General features: G+C 35.0%; 1 protein-coding gene across 1 annotated transcript; it reads left to right on the top strand.

The window, feature by feature from the left end:
• Positions 1-7,221: 7,221 nt before the first annotated feature.
• LOC113498203 lies at positions 7,222-12,405 on the top strand. Its single transcript, XM_026878141.1, has one exon. It carries the CDS (start codon positions 7,222-7,224, stop codon positions 12,403-12,405), a length of 5,184 nt encoding a protein of 1,727 aa, XP_026733942.1.
• Positions 12,406-20,955: the final 8,550 nt, after the last annotated feature.

Raw genomic sequence — 20,955 nt, 5'->3', positions numbered from 1 at the left:
TTCATATTCGTAGCGTAAAAAATAAAGGGGTAAACACCAATCGGCGACAGAACCAACAAACTTCAATCCACATTGTAGGAATAGATCAAACAATTGAATCCCACCGCAATCACACTGCGCCGGCTCCATAGATTGTGTTGACAAAACCAATGAACATTCTTAATTATTTGCCCGGTTCGAGTAAACAATGACCTCAAACATAGCCAACATTACAAGAACTCTACACATCCAACCAACCTCACTGTACAGTAAACCTTTGCAGAAATTGTAGAGTTCAACATAAAATGGTTTTTAAAACTATTGTTTGACGGTTCGACGGCGCGTGTGGGGTCTGTCTCAATTAAAAATATTGCTAACAAGACAAACAGTTGTCGCCTCAGTTTTTGGATTTTAATTGGCTATTTGGATAGAGATTTTTAGATAATAGTGTTTGGTGACAATAATGTTTACGTCCCATATGCCGCCTAGATTGTATTAGCCATGATAAGATTGCGTGGCTGATATTTAAATCTCGTTTTAAGGGTGTCTTTGTGCATGTGACTTGACCGTTTGTTAAAAACCGCGTGACCCAAGGAATAAATCCCTTAGTGTGGGAGTCGTTTCTTTCAATTTAAAAATGAAAGAAATTGGTCTTATATTTCTAGGTTAGTACTGTTACTTTTGCCTGTTTACGAGGGACTTTCCAATGAATAAAATGGAATGAATCACCATACTAGCACAACGCTACATCAGATGACTCTACTATACTCCTGAAACAATGTTTGTAATATCGATAAGCTTAGTATCAAGTTAACCCCTCACGGAATGTCTATCTCTTACAATGGAGCACAGTTCAAACATTGTAAAATAATAAAGGCGGTCGTCCTATTATTTACCAGTAAAGTAGCACTCAATTTGGGTGAAGGGTCCAGTGACCATGCGCCATGTGCTTTAAAATGGGGAAAGGAGAGTGATGTATGTTTACGATGGATGCAGTATCGATAAAAAGTTGTCGGTACCGAATTGGATTTCATTTTTAAAGAAAACTAAAAAAACATGTTTAGCCTTTGTATATTGAAGGTAATTATGGTTATTTTGATTTCATACTAAAATAGGTATTATTTATTGTCATTTTAATGTAATTTCTAATTACAGTCTTGCTACCACTGAAATTAGAAACTTTAATCTGACTTTTAACTGTTATTAATGCATTTTTAGGAAAATTGCACTGAGTTACATAAGTTGTATCGATAATCGAGGTACTATGTAGTCTTGCCGATACTGACCCATCCCTTCGCACTTCACCCTAATTTTTTGATCTGACAGGACATCAAAATATTTAAAAAGCTCTTATGCCATAATTACGTTGATTTATTATACTAGTTTTAAACTTGTTTACATTGGGCTAATATTTAGCTTAAAATAAACTTATTTTAAAACATTATTTTTATCTTGTTATTATTAATCTAATAAATGTTAAGTATTTAAAACATTAAATTACTTAGATTGTAAAAACTGTTGAATTGCTGTACAATGGAACAGATCAACTGGTTCTGACACAATGCTAAAGGCAATTTAAAACTAAAAGCATACACAAATTCGAGTAAAATGACGTCACTACTCACAATAGGTAAAAACATCGATGGTCTTCGCAACATTTGGGTATAGCATTATCAGTTGAGTTGCAGGGCATTGTGTTATCTGAGGCAACATCTCAGGGGTCGCAAATTGGTCAGCTTGGTCTTTGGGGCAGCCCTGGTGTCAAGATGAAAGCTCGTTTTATTATGAGGAGGGTCACCCGCTAATGACTTTAGTGGTTTTAAGATTAAATACGGATGTGATAGTGATGTTGTTTACTTGATTTATGTGTTTATAATTGGGTATGTAGTGTGTGTATGTAATAGTAAATAATTACTAATACGTTTGAATATAATTTAGTGATGGATGTTTATTGGAACTGATTGATTGGTTTTGTATCATGTGAAGACCGTGGATACTTAACCAGTATTTCGGTTTTTCTTATATAAGATGTATTGTGGCCTTTTTTTCTCCATTATAAGTAATATTGCATTCTTTTACGCTGTGTTTTTTACTGATTTGTGTGTACATTAACTGTTTGATAGAAAAATAAGAATATTACATGAACATATACATGAAAAACATTACATTCTGTAGTGAGCCAAAACTACACACATTTTAGCTAGCGCCTGCCTAATTTTGTGAAGCGATTCCGACAAATCACAGTTCGATCAAACCCATTTGCAGATTAAACAAAAAAATATTTACAAACCAATCATAAAAAATAAATTTAAATATTCTCGCGTAAAATTCAGGCGAAACATTACAAATAAATAACGGTATAACATTGTGTCCCGGCCGTCAAGTGTGACGGGAATGCATAATCAATCAGTAATTCTGTCGCAGCCCTGTGACGTGACAATCACATGGGATTTGAAATTCCAACAAAGATTTTCGAATCTTTATGGTGAAGTTGGTTTGAAATTCGCAAGCGGGGGTTGAAATTTTAAGTTGGTTGTATATTTTTAGAGTTTGATTTTAGGTTCTGTTGATCAACGTTCGGGAATTTACTTCATTAATGTAAATCAATTTTGTACTAAATCAATAAATGATTATTAAAAGATCGACTGCCGCACTAAGGAAAATTAATCCTTGGTTTTCACTAACATTCAAGCTACATGACAGACAATGCAAATAACGATAACACAAAAAAATACCTGCTACGGCGAATTAAAATGATATGAGCGTATAACTGTGACTCGAAACAATTTTCTTCCAAATGAAACATTTTACACTTGTTAAGATGCTTAGAATGTACCAAAACACTTCTGCTTCAAAATTTAAAAAACAAAACAAAATCAACCGTCAAACCGTTTCACCGACTTCATGCTTAGATCCAAACACACAAATCTCGATCTTTAAAGGGGAATGACAAAGAAATGCTCACAATGAATGAATTTTAATTTTAAAAGCTTTCGTTCTTCGGAACCCATCACCCATGGGACAGTGGCGGTGATTATTGATGTTTTGACAAGTCGTTTACTATTAATTATGATAATGGATGGGATAGGAAAGGTATGGCTGGCTATTGAAAATCGTTGCTACTGTGTTGACTGAGTTTTTGTGAAGGGGTACCGTTAACTTTAGTGTTATGAAATGGTTGATGATTATGAAGTCTTAATATTTATACACAATTAAACAAAGAAATTTATTTTTAAAAGACAGAATAAAAAATACTCTAATCCAAATCCTACAGTCAACCTTTTTGATGTTGCCACGCTGAAATGGAATAATTGAGCTTTGTATGATAGTCTGTAGGGTTGCTTATATTTAATGTTTATTATTATTAATTTTGTAGTGATTTCAAATGTTAAGAACAAGATTACTGAAGTGTAAAATCCTAGATGTGTGCGTTCACAAACTTACAAGCGTGGAGACGTAATAACACGAAAGTAGCAGCTCATTTCATACCAGTAAAGAGAGCGAATTGCGTTACCAACATAACACGCAGTCCGCACAGACAAAAAGTAACCTTATACGAAATACATAAGGGTTTTATCAAGTGTATAGATATAATGGTAAGTGTAAGCGCACGTCATAACCTCTGAACGAAATTGGGGAAAACGTGTGAGATAAATCACGTTACAGATGTTGGTGTTTATATTAGGATACTAAGAGAGATGCAATTTACAAAAATATAATTATTTATTCTGATTAATTGCAGTTTATATGTAGGAATTAAAAAAATAACTTTTGGAACTTTTCTTCGCTTCTAGAACGAGGATTTTTTTTTAATATTCTAAATCGAAACACGCGATACTCTTTTTATAATGTACTTTAAAATCTCGTGTTATGGTAGTTACAGTTTACGAAATTGCACACCTCCGAAACGGCTCCACCAATTCTCATGAATTTTGTGTTCCTGTGTCTGAGAATAGGACAACGTCTATTTTTCATAGCCCTTTTTTCTATATTCCCTTGAACGTAAATGTATTGTAAAACAACGTTTCCTGAGAAAATATACAAATATGGTACCAAATATTCAAGCTAAGCTGGCATAAAGTTTTATCGGCTAAACTTCGTATCAGTAGCTATGTACGGTCACCGTCCAGTCTTCAATCCCGCTGCTCTGATTGGTCAGATTTCCCACGAGGCACACGACTCGTCTACTTCTTAATTTCTTGCTTCAACTACCCCTTGTCTTGTAAACGGTCTCTTTGAAACATTGGTTAAAGTACGTGCAACAGTTTGTAAGTTACAATTGCATTGAGGTCGAGTTGTTAAATGGAAGAGTTTAAAAGCGTCTCTTAGAAAAGAAAATGTTTGTCGTTGTTACAAGTACTTCAGATCTATTTTCCTCTGTTTATGTCGCTATTTGTGCATCGAATAAATAAACGCTTTGTATTATTTGTGATATTATAAGTTTTTAATATTATTTTTTATCAAACAAATCAAATTTACCTTGATTGAAATACTGTTGTATTTCCTTTAGGCTACCAACAGTCACTACCATCTAAAATAACACAAGTAATTGGGTAGTCTTCCGAAATAGCTTTTAATTAATCTGTGATAGTGTAGGTACAGTTCTAGAAATCAAGTGACACCCTACCTATCAAGATATAGAGTCATATTTAGCAATCACGAGTGGTGTAAACAAATCCACAAGCCTATCCATCCGAAAGACTGAACTACAATAAACAAATGAAGGCGGTGAACGAATGAACATCAGCTTGTGAAGATAGCTGTTATGATCAGTAGGGTCAGGTTGTGGTGCTAATGGATTGAATGATACTCCAGCGCTTTTCAATGACGAAGAGTTTTCAGGGCACATTCATGTTTTTAGTCGGTGGAAACAGGTTAGACAATTTTGAACCTTATTGAGCTACAGTAGGATTATTTCGAGTTTTAAATAAGTACACTTATGTATTTTTTTATCCAAGGAAATTACTTGAGCTATGAGCCCCGATAGACAAGTTGCATTGTTGTTGCAACGTTGATAGCAAACACTTAAATATGAAAATGAAATTTAGTTTCGTTACTTTTCTGAGCATTTTCTATCAAAGACTTGATTTTGATTGTCATCATGTTATTTAGCTAAGGAACATTAATGGCAGCGGTCTCTACAGTTGCAAGATGGACTGCGTTAACCCTTCCTCAAAGACCGCGCTTCAGAAACGCGCAGCAGCTCTACAAAAAGTCGCCGTGTGGGAGGTACCTTTTTTCCTTTATTTACCGGCAATGAGTAGGTACAATCATTATCGCTATACTCGCTTTTCTATTTACGTATATAGTAACCGACATCATTTATACATACCATATAATATTATTAATGCTCACAATGGTATTCTTCTATTGTGCTACTTTATTACGGAAGCCGTCCACGACGATGATGGATCGCGACCACCGAATCACATGAGATTTGATCCTACCCTTACTGTGCGGTACACGAAATGGAGAATGGATGGGACAGCAGAGCGTAATATGCTAGTTGTGCCGAAAATTTTTGAGGTAAAAAATGGATTTCCATTTCTGTTATGATTACCGTAAGTTCTAAAGTCTTTATTATACTTTCATTACATAAAATCATCAAAATCATGTTAGTTTACTGATCATAAAATATCTGTTCTTAAATGTTTTTCAGGTCAAGCTTTTAATAAAGATGAAATCAGGGAAAAAATGGAAATTGTAGAGATACTTAATATGATACGATTCGTTTCAAATATGTACGCAACTGCTCCAAAATGTATCCTCAAAGGTTCTCCTATTCGTGTACCCAATTGCACGGACCCTATACATTAACATTCGTAATATCCTGTGGGTTTCGTATAAATATTTGACAACGCGACTGTCTTATGCTTAATTTATTTTGACAAATCATCTTTAGCGAAAAAAGGTGTGTTTGCTGAGGTGGGCTGAATAGAAAGGAGGCGAGGTTGTTTAAAGCGGCTGGGGAGTCCGTTTTATCAATGTTTATATAGGAAATGTGAAGCGGAGTTTTTATTAAGGATGATAATGTAGGCATCTTCTAATTGTTAGGAATAAGTGTAGAATTTTTAGGAGCTATTAGTTACCATTTGTCAGTTCAGTGTAATAATATTGTTCTGACATCATATTCCTAAAACATTCCTGATAGGTTAATTTTTAAGTAAAACTAGCTAACCCAGTGATCTTTTTATTCTTTGTTGCAGTTCAGCAAGATACCCTGGTACAGTACAGTAATAAGACGTAAAGGAAACTATAACACCTGACAGATGATAATTATTAACTGTTCTACTGTGATAGGCACATTAATAAATAATTTTATCATTAATCTGCTCATGTAACTTTGATATAAACGAACGAATTCAATCGCACAAACTCTCGAATCAATTTTAGAAAAAAACATAACATAGATATCAATAACTTCAAAATATCTTCCGAAAGCCTTTCCAACCTTTATGAATAAGTTGTGAGGACAATAAACAAAGTTAACTGGTATGGCTCTCATGCAAATATTGGGCTAGCAGATAGTTCAGCTCCAAGTTAAATAAGTAAGCCGCGAGCAAATCCCCGAAGGTCGCGACATCCGACATTCGGAGCCTTTATTTTACCTCCCATCTAACCAGACAGATACAGCGTGAACTTTTTTGGTTGACTTATATTTTGGCATTTACTTTTTTTGAATATAATTTAGATTTATATAAACGGCTTATAAACGGCTGGTCAATCAAAACGTGTGAGAGTGTGAAAAATAAATTAAATTAAATTAATAAAACTCCTAAAGATATTTGAATTAGTATAATTTTAAATTCGTTTTTAAGTCGTCTGTTTTTGGCAATAAAATTGTGTCGACATAGAAAATTGGCTATGAAAATTACCATGTCTGAAGCGTTCATATGTGTTAAGGTTATTATAATTCATTCACATCACTCGCTTAACTATCGGTGCGAGTATTTTTAAAGTAGTTGCCAATAAACATTTGTACGAGAAAGACGTGTTCCTTCCACAAAAATCACCTCAAGCCACAATCAACCGTATCATCCAGAACATATGGTCGACTATCGAACCGGATTGAACATCATCGCTTACCTGAGTCGCCGGCCGCGAGAACAATAGAAGACACATTCCAATGCGATAAGCGAGCGCCGGGTGCTGTTGTTTACGCAAAATTAATTAGTGTGATTTGATAGAAAAGTTTGCAATTGAGGATATAATCTCAAAATTTAAGACTGTTCAACGTGAACCATGACTTCTCAAGCTGATCAAATGTTAAGTATACTTGAAGATACAGCAGCGTTGCTAAAGAAAACACAGACAAATCTTAAGAAGTGCCCCAAAGAACGTTTATCGAAAGCAGGTTATATACAAACAAGAATAGAAACCCTTGAACAATATTGGAACACATTTAAACAAGCACATCAAGACTTATTAAAGTGCACCACGCGTGAACAACGTGGCGTGTTGTCATATTTTGTCAATGAGGAGTTCTTCATACAAGAAGATCTGTACTTATGTATGTTAGGCGATCTTAAAGACTTGTTGGCAGCACATCATAAGAAGACGTCCGACCATTCTGTGTGTAGTAACGTTTCATGTGAAGGTCCGGCCAAGGTCAAGTTGCCTAGTATACGATTACCTGCTTTTTCTGGAAATTATGAAGAATGGCCTACCTACAAAGATTTATTTGTGTCATTAATACATGAATGCACAAGATTAAGCGAAGTTGAAAAATTACACTATTTAAAGACAAGCATCACGGGTGAAGCGGCATCATTACTGAAACATGTACATGTGACTGGTGCTAATTATGTTCAAGCATGGGAAATGCTGAATCATCGTTACAGCAATAGACGCCTAATAGTTAATGCACTACTTAAACGATTATTTTCCTTGAAGAAATGTACCTCACAATCTGCGGCCCAGCTGAAAACTCTCCTGGACACCACTAGTGAGATCATCAACAGTTTGGAAAATTTGAAAGTGTTTACCGGCTCCTGGGATCCTATAATTGTATTTCTGGTCGTGCAGAAGTTGGACCCGGAGTCGCACAAGGAATGGGAGCAGTCTGCTTGTTCGGTGAATCCAGAAAGCTTATCTACTTGGAAAGACTTGCGCGAGTTTTTAGAGTCTACATTCCGGACACTTGAGCTTGTTAATCCTACCACTAGTACCAGAACCACAAAAGAACGCGTGCTGCATGTTTCTACGTCTTCAAATGATCAGAAGAAATCATGTGCTTTGTGTAAGGATACACACACACTATGTCACTGCAACGCGTTTAACAAAATGGCACTTAATGAACGAAGAGAACATGTCAAAACAAACAAGCTCTGTTTCAACTGCTTAGCAGCAGGACACTCAGTATTTAAGTGTCGCATGCCAATGTCCTGCCGTATTTGTAAACGACGCCACCACACACTTTTGCATCAACCCAAGAATACGAATGAGTTGGCTTCTCATGTAGAACCTCAGCAAGCGACGTCATCACAAGCAGATGCAGAAGAGAAGGTTCAGGCAATGGTAGCGTCACATCATATTTCTGGGCAGAAGATTGCACTATTAGCTACCGCAGTAGTTATTCTGAAGAGTGAAAATGGTAACACTACTGCATTGAAGGCGCTGATAGATTCAGGATCCCAAGCATGTTTTATAAGCGAGAAGGCAACTCAGATCCTGAAACTCAATAAATATCCAGTGAACCTAATCGTCTCCGGAATGGAATCAATGAAAGTCAGAGTAAAGCACGAAGTCGAAGTACAAGTATTGTCACGATGGGAAGACAACTTTAACTTACCTATTAAAGCCTACGTGATGTCTAAGCCCTTGACTTCAAACATCAACCCCTCAAGCGTAGTCACGGAGACTGATTGGCCGCATTTATCAAGCATCCAGCTCGCAGATGAAACCTGTTTTGCATCTGGAACTATAGATCTGTTATTAGGAGTAAACGAGTACGTAGCAATTTTGAAGCAAGGTCTCATCAAGGGCCCACCAGGTACTCCATGCGCTCAAAACACTCACCTGGGATGGATCCTGATGGGTGGAACTACATTGAATGTTAACTCTAGAGAAAATTCCATTCAGGTCATGAAGCAAGAAGTTAATATTGAAGATTTACTCAAAACAATATGGGAAATTGATGTAGACTCAAAGAGAACACCTACTCTAAAGGAACAACTATGTGAAAATATCTACAAGAAAACACACAAGCGTGTTAAGGAAGGCAAATACATTGTCCGACTACCTTTTAATACAGAAAATCCAAAATCAGCTGAAGGAAACACGCGAGAAATAGCAAAAAGAAGATTTGTGCATTTAGAAAGAAGATTTAGTCAGAATAAAGACCTGAAACAAGAATATACGAAGGTGATTGAAGAGTATAAAGAATTAAAACACATGGAAGAAGTGCCTACTAAAGAAATGAACAGTAAATCAGTTTACTTACCACATCATGCGGTGATTCGAAATAATAAAGAAACTACTAAGACACGAGTTGTATTCGACGCATCGTGCAAGGGCTCCAACGGCATTTCTCTGAACGATGAACTCCTCGTAGGACCAATCCTGCAAGAAGACCTTAGAAGTATAATTATTAGATGGCGTATGCATGCTATATGTTTTGCCTCTGACATTCAGAAAATGTATAGGATGGTCTGGATTGATAGAGAAGATGCTGACTTTCAGAGAATTCTGTGGAGAAATGATCCAAGCGATGACATTAAAGAATACAGGCTCTTGACGGTTACTTTTGGAACAGCATCTGCGCCATATCTCGCTATAAGAACACTCATGCAATTGGCAGATGATGAAGGAGAAAGGTTTCCCGAAGCCACACGAATTTTACGTGAAGATTTCTATGTTGATGACGTCATGTCCGGGTGTGATAATTTGAAAGAAGCAGTGAGAATTAGCCAAGATTTAAAAAGATTACTTAAGCTAGGTGGATTTGAACTAAAAAAGTGGTCTTCTAATAGTCGTGAGTTCATGGAAACAATTGATCCAAACGAAAGATCATCTAATGCTCACCTGAAACTGAATGTTGATGGAGTCATTAAAGCCCTGGGTATACAATGGAATTTGGGGAAAGATCAATTCGAATACAGCCTAAACTTACCTCCTATCGGCAATGTCTTTACGAAGCGTAGCATACTCTCAGATATCCAACGGCTATTCGATCCTCTGGGATGGATCGCACCTTGTCTTGTGATGTCAAAGATTCTTATCCAACAACTCTGGCTTGAAAAGGTTGAGTGGGATGAAGCTGTAAATCCGACATTAGCTGAAAAATGGTCTACAATTCGATCTGACCTTGAAAATGTAAACGGAATATGCGTAAATAGATGGATGGGCACCTCAAGTTCAAACAAAGATTGTATTGAAATTCACGGATTCAGTGACGCGTCCGTACAAGCATATGGTGCTGTAGTGTATTGCCGCGTTACATACTCAGATGGTTCTGTAAAAACTTCTATAGTCGCAGCAAGAACAAGAGTAGCCCCCTTAAAGACCATATCGTTACCACGGCTAGAATTGTGTGGAGCTCTACTGTTATCCAGGCTTCTAAAACAAATAGGGAAGGCCTTGAGATTACCTGCATCACAGATATACGCGTGGACGGATTCTTCAATTGTTATCTCTTGGATATTTGGAGACCCTAACAAATGGAAAACCTTTATAGCTAACCGTGTTGTCGAGATCACGACTAACGTCAAAGGCAGTCAGTGGTACCACGTAAAATCTGATGATAATCCAGCTGACATTGCATCAAGGGGAATGACAGTAGCAAATCTTAAAACATGCAAATTGTGGTGGAACGGACCAGACTGGTTACCACAACCGAAGATACAGTTCACTAGACCTAACATTTTACCTACAGAGTTAGAAAGGAAGAAAGATACTTTACAAACGTTAAACATGATGCACGGTGAAAACGAAGAAGAAAAGAAATTATGGACACAATTCAATGACTTTGATTCATTAATTCAATTATTGAGAACAATCACATACAGCCGACGATTTCTGAAACAAAAAACATATAAGGAAAAAATAAACTCACCAATTACAACTGAAGAACTCCAACTCTCCCTGCAAACCTGCATAAAAAAGGCACAAGAAGAAGAATTCGTCGATGAGATAAATGCACTGAAAGGAAAGAAAACAATAAAAAAATCAAGCAAAATAAAATCTCTAAACCCTTACCTGGATAACGCTGGAATCCTCAGGGTGGGCGGTAGGCTCAGGAACGCGGACCTAGATGAAGAAAGCAAACATCCTGTAATCCTCGGTCGAAACAGTAGACTTACCGTTCTCCTAGTAGCAGAAGCGCACACGAAGACGTTGCATGGCGGAACTCAATTGATGCTTACCTACCTGAGATCGAAGTACTGGATACTGAGAGCAAAGGCATTAGCCAAAAGGTATGTCCACAGATGTTTGGTATGTGCTAAGTTAACCACTAAAGCAAGAACGCAAGTAATGGGTGACTTACCGAGCGTACGCGTGAAACCGGCTCGAGCTTTTCTTAATTCAGGTGTTGATTTCGCTGGACCATTTCACATACTAATGAGCAGAGGCAGAGGAGCCAAAACCAGCAAAGCCTATATCTGTATTTTCATCTGTATGTCTACGAAAGCAATCCACCTAGAGCTGGTCAGTGATCTTAGTTCAGCAGCATTCATTGGCGCCTTTAAGAGGTTTTGTGCTCGCAGAGGTAAATGCACGAATATATGGAGCGACCAAGCGCGAAATTTTGTTGGTGCCAACAAAGAACTGGTCGAAGCGTGGAAAGAGGCTCATTTGCAATTTGATGGAGAGATTGCCGAATTATTAGCTAACGATGGTACTCAGTGGCATTTTATACCGGCGTATTCACCGACTTTCGGAGGACTGTGGGAAGCCGGAGTCAAATCTATAAAATTCCATTTGAAAAGAATTCTCAACACCAACCTAACATTTGAAGAGATGACGACGGTTCTCTGTGAAATCGAAGCCTGTTTAAATTCACGTCCACTATGCCCCTCAGATGATGAAACCACACAGCCATTGACACCTGGTCATTTCTTAATAGCCGAAGCGCCAGTCGTTGTACCAGATCACAATTTAAAGGATATTAAAATAAGTCACCTGACACGCTGGCAATACACAAGAAAATTGTTAAATGACTTTTGGTCGCGATGGCAGAAAGAATATTTAACCAGACTTCAGCAACGACCGAAATGGCTAAAACGTGAAGAAGAATTTAAAATTGGAGAAATAGTTCTGATCAAACAAGATAATCTCCCGCCAGGAAAATGGTGTATGGGTCGTATTATTGATAAACATCCTGGCCCCGATGGTATGACAAGGGTTTATAGCGTCAAGAGCGGTGACAACATAGTCAAGCGATGTGTCACGAAGTTGTGCGCCTTGCCTATAGACATAGAAGATTAACTGCTGAATAATATTATGTTATTGATTAAATGCTTATCTTGCCCACCATTTATAGTGTAACTATTTCTGTTCGCTCTTTTGATTGTTATAAGTGTTATATTGTTAATTCATTGGACACTTGTAATTTGTTAATGTTAATTTGTTTTCTTTTGAAAGGACTGTAAGTCCTTTGGTGGGCGGCTTATGTTAAGGTTATTATAATTCATTCACATCACTCGCTTAACTATCGGTGCGAGTATTTTTAAAGTAGTTGCCAATAAACATTTGTACGAGAAAGACGTGTTCCTTCCACAAAAATCACCTCAAGCCACAATCAACCGTATCATCCAGAACAATATGCTATTTTTATTGCACAGCTATAATAACATCTAGATATTTTAATATTAGTTTTATCAATACTAATGAAATAATACGAAAACCAAAATGTATTGTATTAATTAACATTATGTAACAGAATCAAGTCGTATAACTTTACTTGAAATTCAAATTTCGTCTTCGTCGCTTTTCATAACACCCTGTATCTACGCGAGCCGCTACCCATTTGACATAGCTTCATAATATATGAGACGAGTTAACAAGCATGTAGTTACTGGCTACCTCAGATGGCGGTACTCCCAAGGGATAAGCAAGGACTAGTGCAGAAATAACCTGGTTTTATAATAACACTAATTAAGTTTATCAAATGTTGTCAGTCCGAATGTCAAAATTATATTTCGTAACGCATCGGTAGTTTTGGGTAATTTTATCAAAGAAGAGATTAGAATTTCAGAAGGCGTAATCACTGATTTTGTTTTTTATTTTTGGTTCCCTTTTTAAAATCTTATCACATACTTCAGATGATGATGATGATCAGATGATCTCAAAATCAAGAAATTAGTAATATCCACAAAGAAGATCATCCTATTTATTCACAATCAATAAACAAATGAAACACAACATTCAAAGCAAAGCGTACAGGATATTCAAAACCGATCCAAATATCAAATATGGCGACTATCATATAAATATCTAATTTGGTTCTTAACTCAATGGTCATACGGTCTTGTCTTTAATGCATGAGAAGGTACTTTATCTATCGGACCTCGATGTAATTATGTGGGGACGAAAATGTCACTTCTTTAATATTTTAGAAGGGTTAGTTTGGGGTACAGTGGGGGCTCTTAATTTCAAATTGCGATTGGAAATTGTTTCAACCTTTTTGATACGTTTGGGTTTGGTCGAAGCTTAATTGTTTGTGTTCATGATTCAATTCTGTTATTACGAATTGACTATGGAGAAAAAGACGTATAGGTTTAAAAGTCGTAGGCACGTACGTACGTCAGTAGATAAAATAAAAAAATATGCCATGCTCAATACATTAAAATATTTTTAAACGACATCTAAAAAGGGGGTTATGAAAGAGGTTGGAAGATTATGATATAGCAAATATTTTTCAGTGTTACTAATATACTAACTCCAGTAAAATTAGTAGGTCAAACTGAGTGGTTTGTTCGCCACAAGCATTAAAACAAATTAATACATCCTAAACATGTTTATCTTGTAAATTAATGGCAATTTACGAAGTGGTCAGGTACCGAAGTCCTGACCGAAACTAATCTGTCTCCCTAATTGTGTTAGCGACAACTTTGATCCCTGCTTCCCCCAGGATATGATCCGACAAGAAATTATATTAGTTATAGTTGGCTTCGCTATTAAAGGGCGAATTTTGTTGGTAGCCCTATATTCTGTATGCGTGTGTGGATGTGTGCTGGTGAGGCAGTTTTGTTGTATGACGGGTGAGCGATTGATTGTTTTGTAGGTATATAAATCATAGGATGTATAATGGTTTGTGTAATGCAATTAAAGATGGTCTGAGTATACAGGTAAAACAGTTTTTCATTTTCAAAAATGAAATGCGATTCAGTTGATCAATAATCATAACGATTAGCAATGTTTAGTGCTGTCTAAATAAACATAGGTTTTATGGACAATGAAAGATTTTTCTGAACTAAGACTATTCAGTAAGACTATTTGTGTATGATTCGGATTATAATCAACGTAGCTTTTTTTTTATACCATACATAATTTTTGGACACTTACGCTTTACGTGAATCACCAAATACGGGCAAACAATAATTTCATATCAGAGCTCAAAACATCAAAGAAAACTGTCTTAATATTAAATTCAATTGCATTAAAACCATCAAACCTGTTGTATACACAACGATACAAAAAAAAATATCCGTAACAACATTATACTGCACCGAAAAACCCGCGACAATTTTTTAAACCAGAAAATTATGCATGAAGCAATGTTATTCAATGAGGTGTACAAATTCCTCCCTACATCTCCTTGAATATTTAAAATCCCGATGTCTCGGCATCCTGAAAATTCATTACAATGCCGCGTAAAAATGCCACCCTCTTTGTTTAAATGGAAAATCACAATAAACTTGTTCATGTAATGGCCTATGCATTTTGAGGAGACTGGGAACATTGTAAACCGTTTTATTTATTGTTTTAATCTCTGTTTTGTTTAGCTTGTGATATTAAGTTGTATGATTCGTTAGCGGACGCTACAGTAAGTCATCTCATTTGTAACAATGTTTACTTCACTATCACTGATACTTTTAGAACTTTACTTAAAGGAAACTAAAACAATGTATGTACCTTTCTAAATATCACAAATAGTTTGAGGGTTTTTTTTAAGGAAACTGAAGAGTCGTATGTATAAAGATCAAAATTTTACTCATGTTCACGCAATAATATAAACTAATTTTATGCCCAGCATATTACACAAGTACCCATCGAAAGCCAGATACCAAAAAAAAATTTGCTCCTTTCTTTGGCGACAACACTTTCCGAATATCAAGAAATAAATGAACTTTCAATTCCTAATACAAGGCATTTTCGACAACCATACAAATAAAAATGTGTGTTTATATAGATGTGTATAGTGAAGAGGCAAAATATAAAGCAATGCAAAACGGATTAATCTAATCTTCTCGGACTGTCGCAGGGCCAACTTCGGGCAGACTGTCTGGCCGGTCCCCAAAGACTGGACCGCACTGATATTAGAATGTCTCCAATCATTACTAATGCCTTAGATATAGATGTATTTTGATTAATGGTATTACAGTTAAAATATAGCTGTAGATATTTGTTTGTAGGTAATTTTAGTGAGTTCATTGTCAAATTTGCAGTATTTCTTAACTTGCATTATTTCCCTTCTAGCTAGTCCATATTTCATTTGAGGATTTTACTTTAGAGATGAACTTACCTTAAAGTAGTGTTTTTTTTTTACTTAAGGCTCTTCTGTATACTTCCATATTTTTACACTATTTTGTGACTGAAAAAGTAATTTAAATTTCGACTTCTCAGCATGTTTCGACTACTATTAAAATTTACCTGGCATTTGTGCCCTTTATTACATTCAATTGAATCAGGTATCTGAATTTGTGAACAGAACAAAATTTAACCTATACGCGTACCTCAGTTAAGGGCCCTTAATGACCCGTAAACTATATCAATTTGCCACATTGATTGGCAAATCAAGCGAAACTTGCCAATTTTGTGGCATTATAGTACAAATTTTGAGTACAACCATCATATAGTTTTATTGAAACCCATGGGATCATTACCGTCATCCGATGGTAATGATACAAAGCAAAAGCTCATTAAATATTATTGAATCAAATTGTTGAACATAGTTTTAATAGTGTTCAGTTTTGCGTATAATGTAATGAGATAGAAAAGTAGAGAGATGCTTTTTGTGTTGTACAAGAATATTAAAATGGAAACAGAATATATATTTCACGTAGGTAATATTAGAGATTCAGAAATTGTTTAAAGGAAACACAGAATCTTTTTTACGTACCTACTTTTTTTATTTTTTTGCCAGCTTAGAGCAGCTTTAGTGAAGCAAAGAGGCTGTATTACTTTTCCATTTTCACCGACACACAATCTGGGCTGATTGGGGTATATTGAGCTAAAATATATAAAAATTTATAAATGAGTACCAAATGCTTAAATATTCGCGCACGCTTTATCATGGGAGTCCAGTATCGCGGATACACGTTGACATTATCACATAAATAAAGAATAATAAACGCATTACTCGTAAATAGCCAATTTTATCCCCATAATGAGACAATAAATAAGTTCGATAAAGTTCAGTCGGCTCCGTTATTATTTACCGCGCAATTCGCGACAAATGGAACGTGCATTGTCGCGATTGGCGGGAATTTGTCGCCGATATTTATTGCTGTTATTGTCTTTCAGCTACGAAAGTTGGAGGTGGTAGTGTTTGTCTTCGTTTAGGGTATTTTGTGTGATGGAGAAAGATGTGGTTTAATGGACAGCTGAAATATGTTTCTTTTTAAATGCCTAAATTTGGCACTAGGTAATGCCCTCATGAATCTGAGAAGAGACGGTCTGAATTATCTACGACTATATAAAGAACTAATATAACAAATTGGCAAAAAGTAATTATTCAAATAAAAACAGACAATAAAATAAATCTCGAAATTGCCACATCCATAATTAATATACATTTTACTCGTAAACAGACAATATTGCATACAATTTATGCGCGGGTAATTAAACGTATCATGTTAATTGCGACCCTACAATATTGATGTATTTGTTTATAAGCATTTATTGTTAAGAATGTGTGTACGTTTTAAATGAGGTTATTTATTTTGTATGTTTTGCTTTTAATTATCATCATTAAGTATACTTATTAAGTGGCAAGAAAATGTATGTAGAGGTTTTCGTTTGTTTCTTTTTGCCGAATGGGAAATGATCAAGTGACTCTTGCCGTTCTTTAGGCCTTTACCGACTAAAACTCACCCATGTCCTTCTTTTGCCTTTGGTGTACCATGCCGTGATATTCCATTCGGACTATCACGTAGGTTAGGTGTGTAGAACCTTCGGTTTGGTTCCTAAATTAAAAAGTGCATAATAGTATTCTTCTACCTCTCTACAACGACCACACCAAGAAACAATTTATAGATTGTAGTGTACTTCTTTTTATTTATTTGTCGAAGCATAGCTCTGGGACTAAATTGTCTTGTCTTAAAGTCATAAAACAAACGGGTGTAAATAAATTAAAAACTAAGAATAAATCCAAACAAGGCGTGAAATTTATTTTATTTAATATATTTTATTTCTTGATATTTGAGAAGTCTCATTTCATGACAATAAAATATAATATTTACACAAAACATTACGCAAATGCAACTAAATGACTACCCCACATCTATTGTTTCATAAAAACTCTGAAGAAGGGTAATTTATCTGAAAAAGTTGAGACAAGGGTATAAATCGGTGAGCTCAAACGTTTTTCGGTTAAACAAATGCGGGTAGATATAAATTAGCTGAAGACTGACAAGGGTTACCTTGACACGTGGACATACGTACACTTATACTGTGTTTTGTACTTTAAACATGATCGTGGATAAAAGTTTAAGTTAATGAATAGCTCTATTGTCTAATGGTAACATTAAAATAATGTTTAGACCTACTTGCCTGTGTTTATAAAAACCGAAGTCAAAGTTGCGAAAACTTACAATGAATTATTATAAAATACAAAAAAAAATACAATAAGAAACAGCTTTTCATTAAATTTTAGAAATGAAGACGAAACGAAAATACAACAATGAAATCAATTAATTTGTTCTTATTTCGATTGCATACATTCCACATACTTTTTTTTCTTCATGTTCACTAAAATTATCATCATAATAATTATGTTTTACATAGTCCTATTTTAGTTACATACAACTGCCACATTTACAAGGGCACCCGTTCGATTTCCAAAGCTGTGTGTAATCTAATTACTGCGAACAAGCGTGCTGTCAGACATGACATGTCATGACTAGGCATAACGTGGAGTTGCCATCGCCTAACTATTATGGACTGTCCATATTTCGATGTTTTTTTTGTGTATTTTTTTCGAGAAAATTTACGATTTGTACATAATTCATGTCTTTTCCCCTTTTTTAATGTCTATGTTATATGATTTTTTAATTATTGGATTTGTAAGTAGGTATCATATTGCTACGGGCGACCTAAAGTGATTAACTATTGCTGATGAAAATAATTAAAAATATCTGTCTAAATCTTCATCTGAAATGTTATGCAAAACTTAAGAAGTATCTTATTCCCTATTAAATGAATGAATGAGTCTCAGTCTCGGATTATTTTTTGTTGCATTTATTTGAACTTATTTTATGTATATGTATTCAAGAAATAGACAGTTATTATACCTAATAAATGCTATTAAAACATCGACCTTCTAAACCATTGTCCTTAAATTCTATAATGATTCGCTATCAATCCCTCTATTTATCGTCATATAGCCATTAGGTAAACTCCATACAAAACAAAGGGCTAAATATAAATAGTGTGGACTTATCCCTTACAGTGCGACCGCAGTAAATACATAACTAGTGAGTACAATTGGCGACATTGACGTTCTGCCACCGGACAAACGTTGCCCCAACATTTATTACCGAACACGAAGTCTAATGGAGCCGAATTGGAACCACAACTATTTCCTTGTGGTCATTTTGGTATAATTGGAAATAATTTCATTCACAATCATTAAGTGATAAAATATGTTATAAATTGACAATTAACGATAGATCAAAAAAACAATAATTGTCAAATATAACACGTTTTACAACTATTGTTTTTATTTTGACTAAAAACGCAAAACATAAAATCAATACGTGTTGTTCAGTGTTGCTGATATTAAGTAGAAACTTAACATTCAAAATATTTAAATAACTTAGACCCCCCCCCCCTCAATTCCTCTTTATAACAAAATTACGTTCAACTTTTTGTTACCTAGCCTCGGCTCCACATCTTTCCTTGTTCCAGTGACGTCTGCATACATCACGGCACACACGCCATTATTCTAATTGGTCACAAATTATGCCTGATCGGGTTAGCTTAGTTTAGCTGGGGACCGCACGTAATTCAGTTTAATTATTGCACACGATTTACTGGTCTTTATTGATTATTGTATTGTTATTGTGTTGTTTTTAATTGATTTAAATCAGGTAAATTTCAGTATCGTTGAAAGAAGTAAAAATGTGTCTCGTTTCTAGTTTTGATGTTATATGCATTGAGTGTAATAATACCTTTGTGTTAAACTGCGATTATAATTATATTTTAGTAGAACTTGTATATGATTAGTAGACTTCTGCACACATCTGGAATTTCCTTAATTTTTTGTATAATATAAATTATTCGAAATACCTTATATATGCATAAAAATAAGGTGATCAATCCCATAAAGAAAATAAACACGCATTAATTTACGATTCTGGAGATTCCAGATTCAAATATTTTGAATACAGGTTTTATTAAGATCTTAACCAAATATTAGGTAATATCTCATGATAGGTATACAAATACATCTAAGACCGAACAAAATAATAAATATAAATTTAAATAAATAAAATACGGGATGTTATACGTGTAACAAAAGGTACAGTCACATTAACATAACACGAGAATCCCATAAACACCCTTTGGGTAAGCGACGTGGGATTGACGAAGTTTCCCCCTCACGATGAAATTTATTTGGTTTCATAATCAGCATTTGTATTAAAATATGATTTAATTTTGTTTATTTTGCATGGATTTAAGAAGACCGTATAACTTGAAATACAAGAAATTTTAAAAATAATAAGTTTCTGAACGATTTTAATCTTCAATAACAAAACTTAAAACACTATCCTACTTCAGGTTTTATATATTTTTTGAAATATAAATACTTATGTCTCAGGAATATAGATAAAAACATTTCAACAATTTATTGAACAGTGGATGAGTTATACAAATAAAAAAATAATATTAAACTGACGTGACCTAAAAAACACATTTTCAAAAAGAGAATCAAGAAAAGTCTGGAGACTTGATCCTAGAGTTTTTTCATACATTTCCTATCCGATTGTCTAGACCATAGGTCCACTGGCAAAACATAGTTGCCTATCATAAAAACTTAAACAAGCGTATATTTAACAAAAATATATTAATAGGAACGCCTCCTTTACTCGAACTACGAAAAATGTTACCACCGCGTCAAACAGTATTATAATTATAATTAAATGTCTAGGGAGGTGCGTATTAATTTAAATAAACTTACCTATGTTGTTGACTACAACGGTATTAACCCTTCCCTAGTTAATGTGATGTCAACGTTATTTATTGATGTTTAGAGTTAGATGTACCGTGTGCGTATACATTTTAATTAGAATATACGTTTAATTTTGGGTATCGAGAAGGTGAAGAAAATTTTGGGAATCAAATACGGTAAAAGAGAGAAAAGACTTTGTTTTTTTTTATTATTATTTTGAATGGTAATCGGCTTTTGTTATTCTTGCATATAAATAGGTATGTTTCGCACATTTTCTTAGAATATTACTGCATTAAAGGGTCTGAGCATTGTTTGATTGTTTCTTTAGCTTATTTCTAACTTCAACAAAAGAAATATTTATATCGTGTTTTTTGCTATCCATACGTTAAAAGTAGTATTAACAATATTGAAAGGGTGTGTGG

This window comes from Trichoplusia ni, chromosome 10 (genome assembly GCF_003590095.1).
Source record: "Trichoplusia ni isolate ovarian cell line Hi5 chromosome 10, tn1, whole genome shotgun sequence".
NCBI classification, from domain to species: domain Eukaryota; kingdom Metazoa; phylum Arthropoda; class Insecta; order Lepidoptera; family Noctuidae; genus Trichoplusia; species Trichoplusia ni.
The sequence above is the reverse complement of the archived record's forward strand: the minus strand, read 5'-3'. Positions and strand labels throughout refer to the sequence as shown.

Coding starts and splice junctions, on each gene's coding strand:
- LOC113498203 (XM_026878141.1), top strand. CDS start 7,222: ATGACTTCTCAAGCTGATCAAATGTTAAGTATACTTGAAGATACAGCA.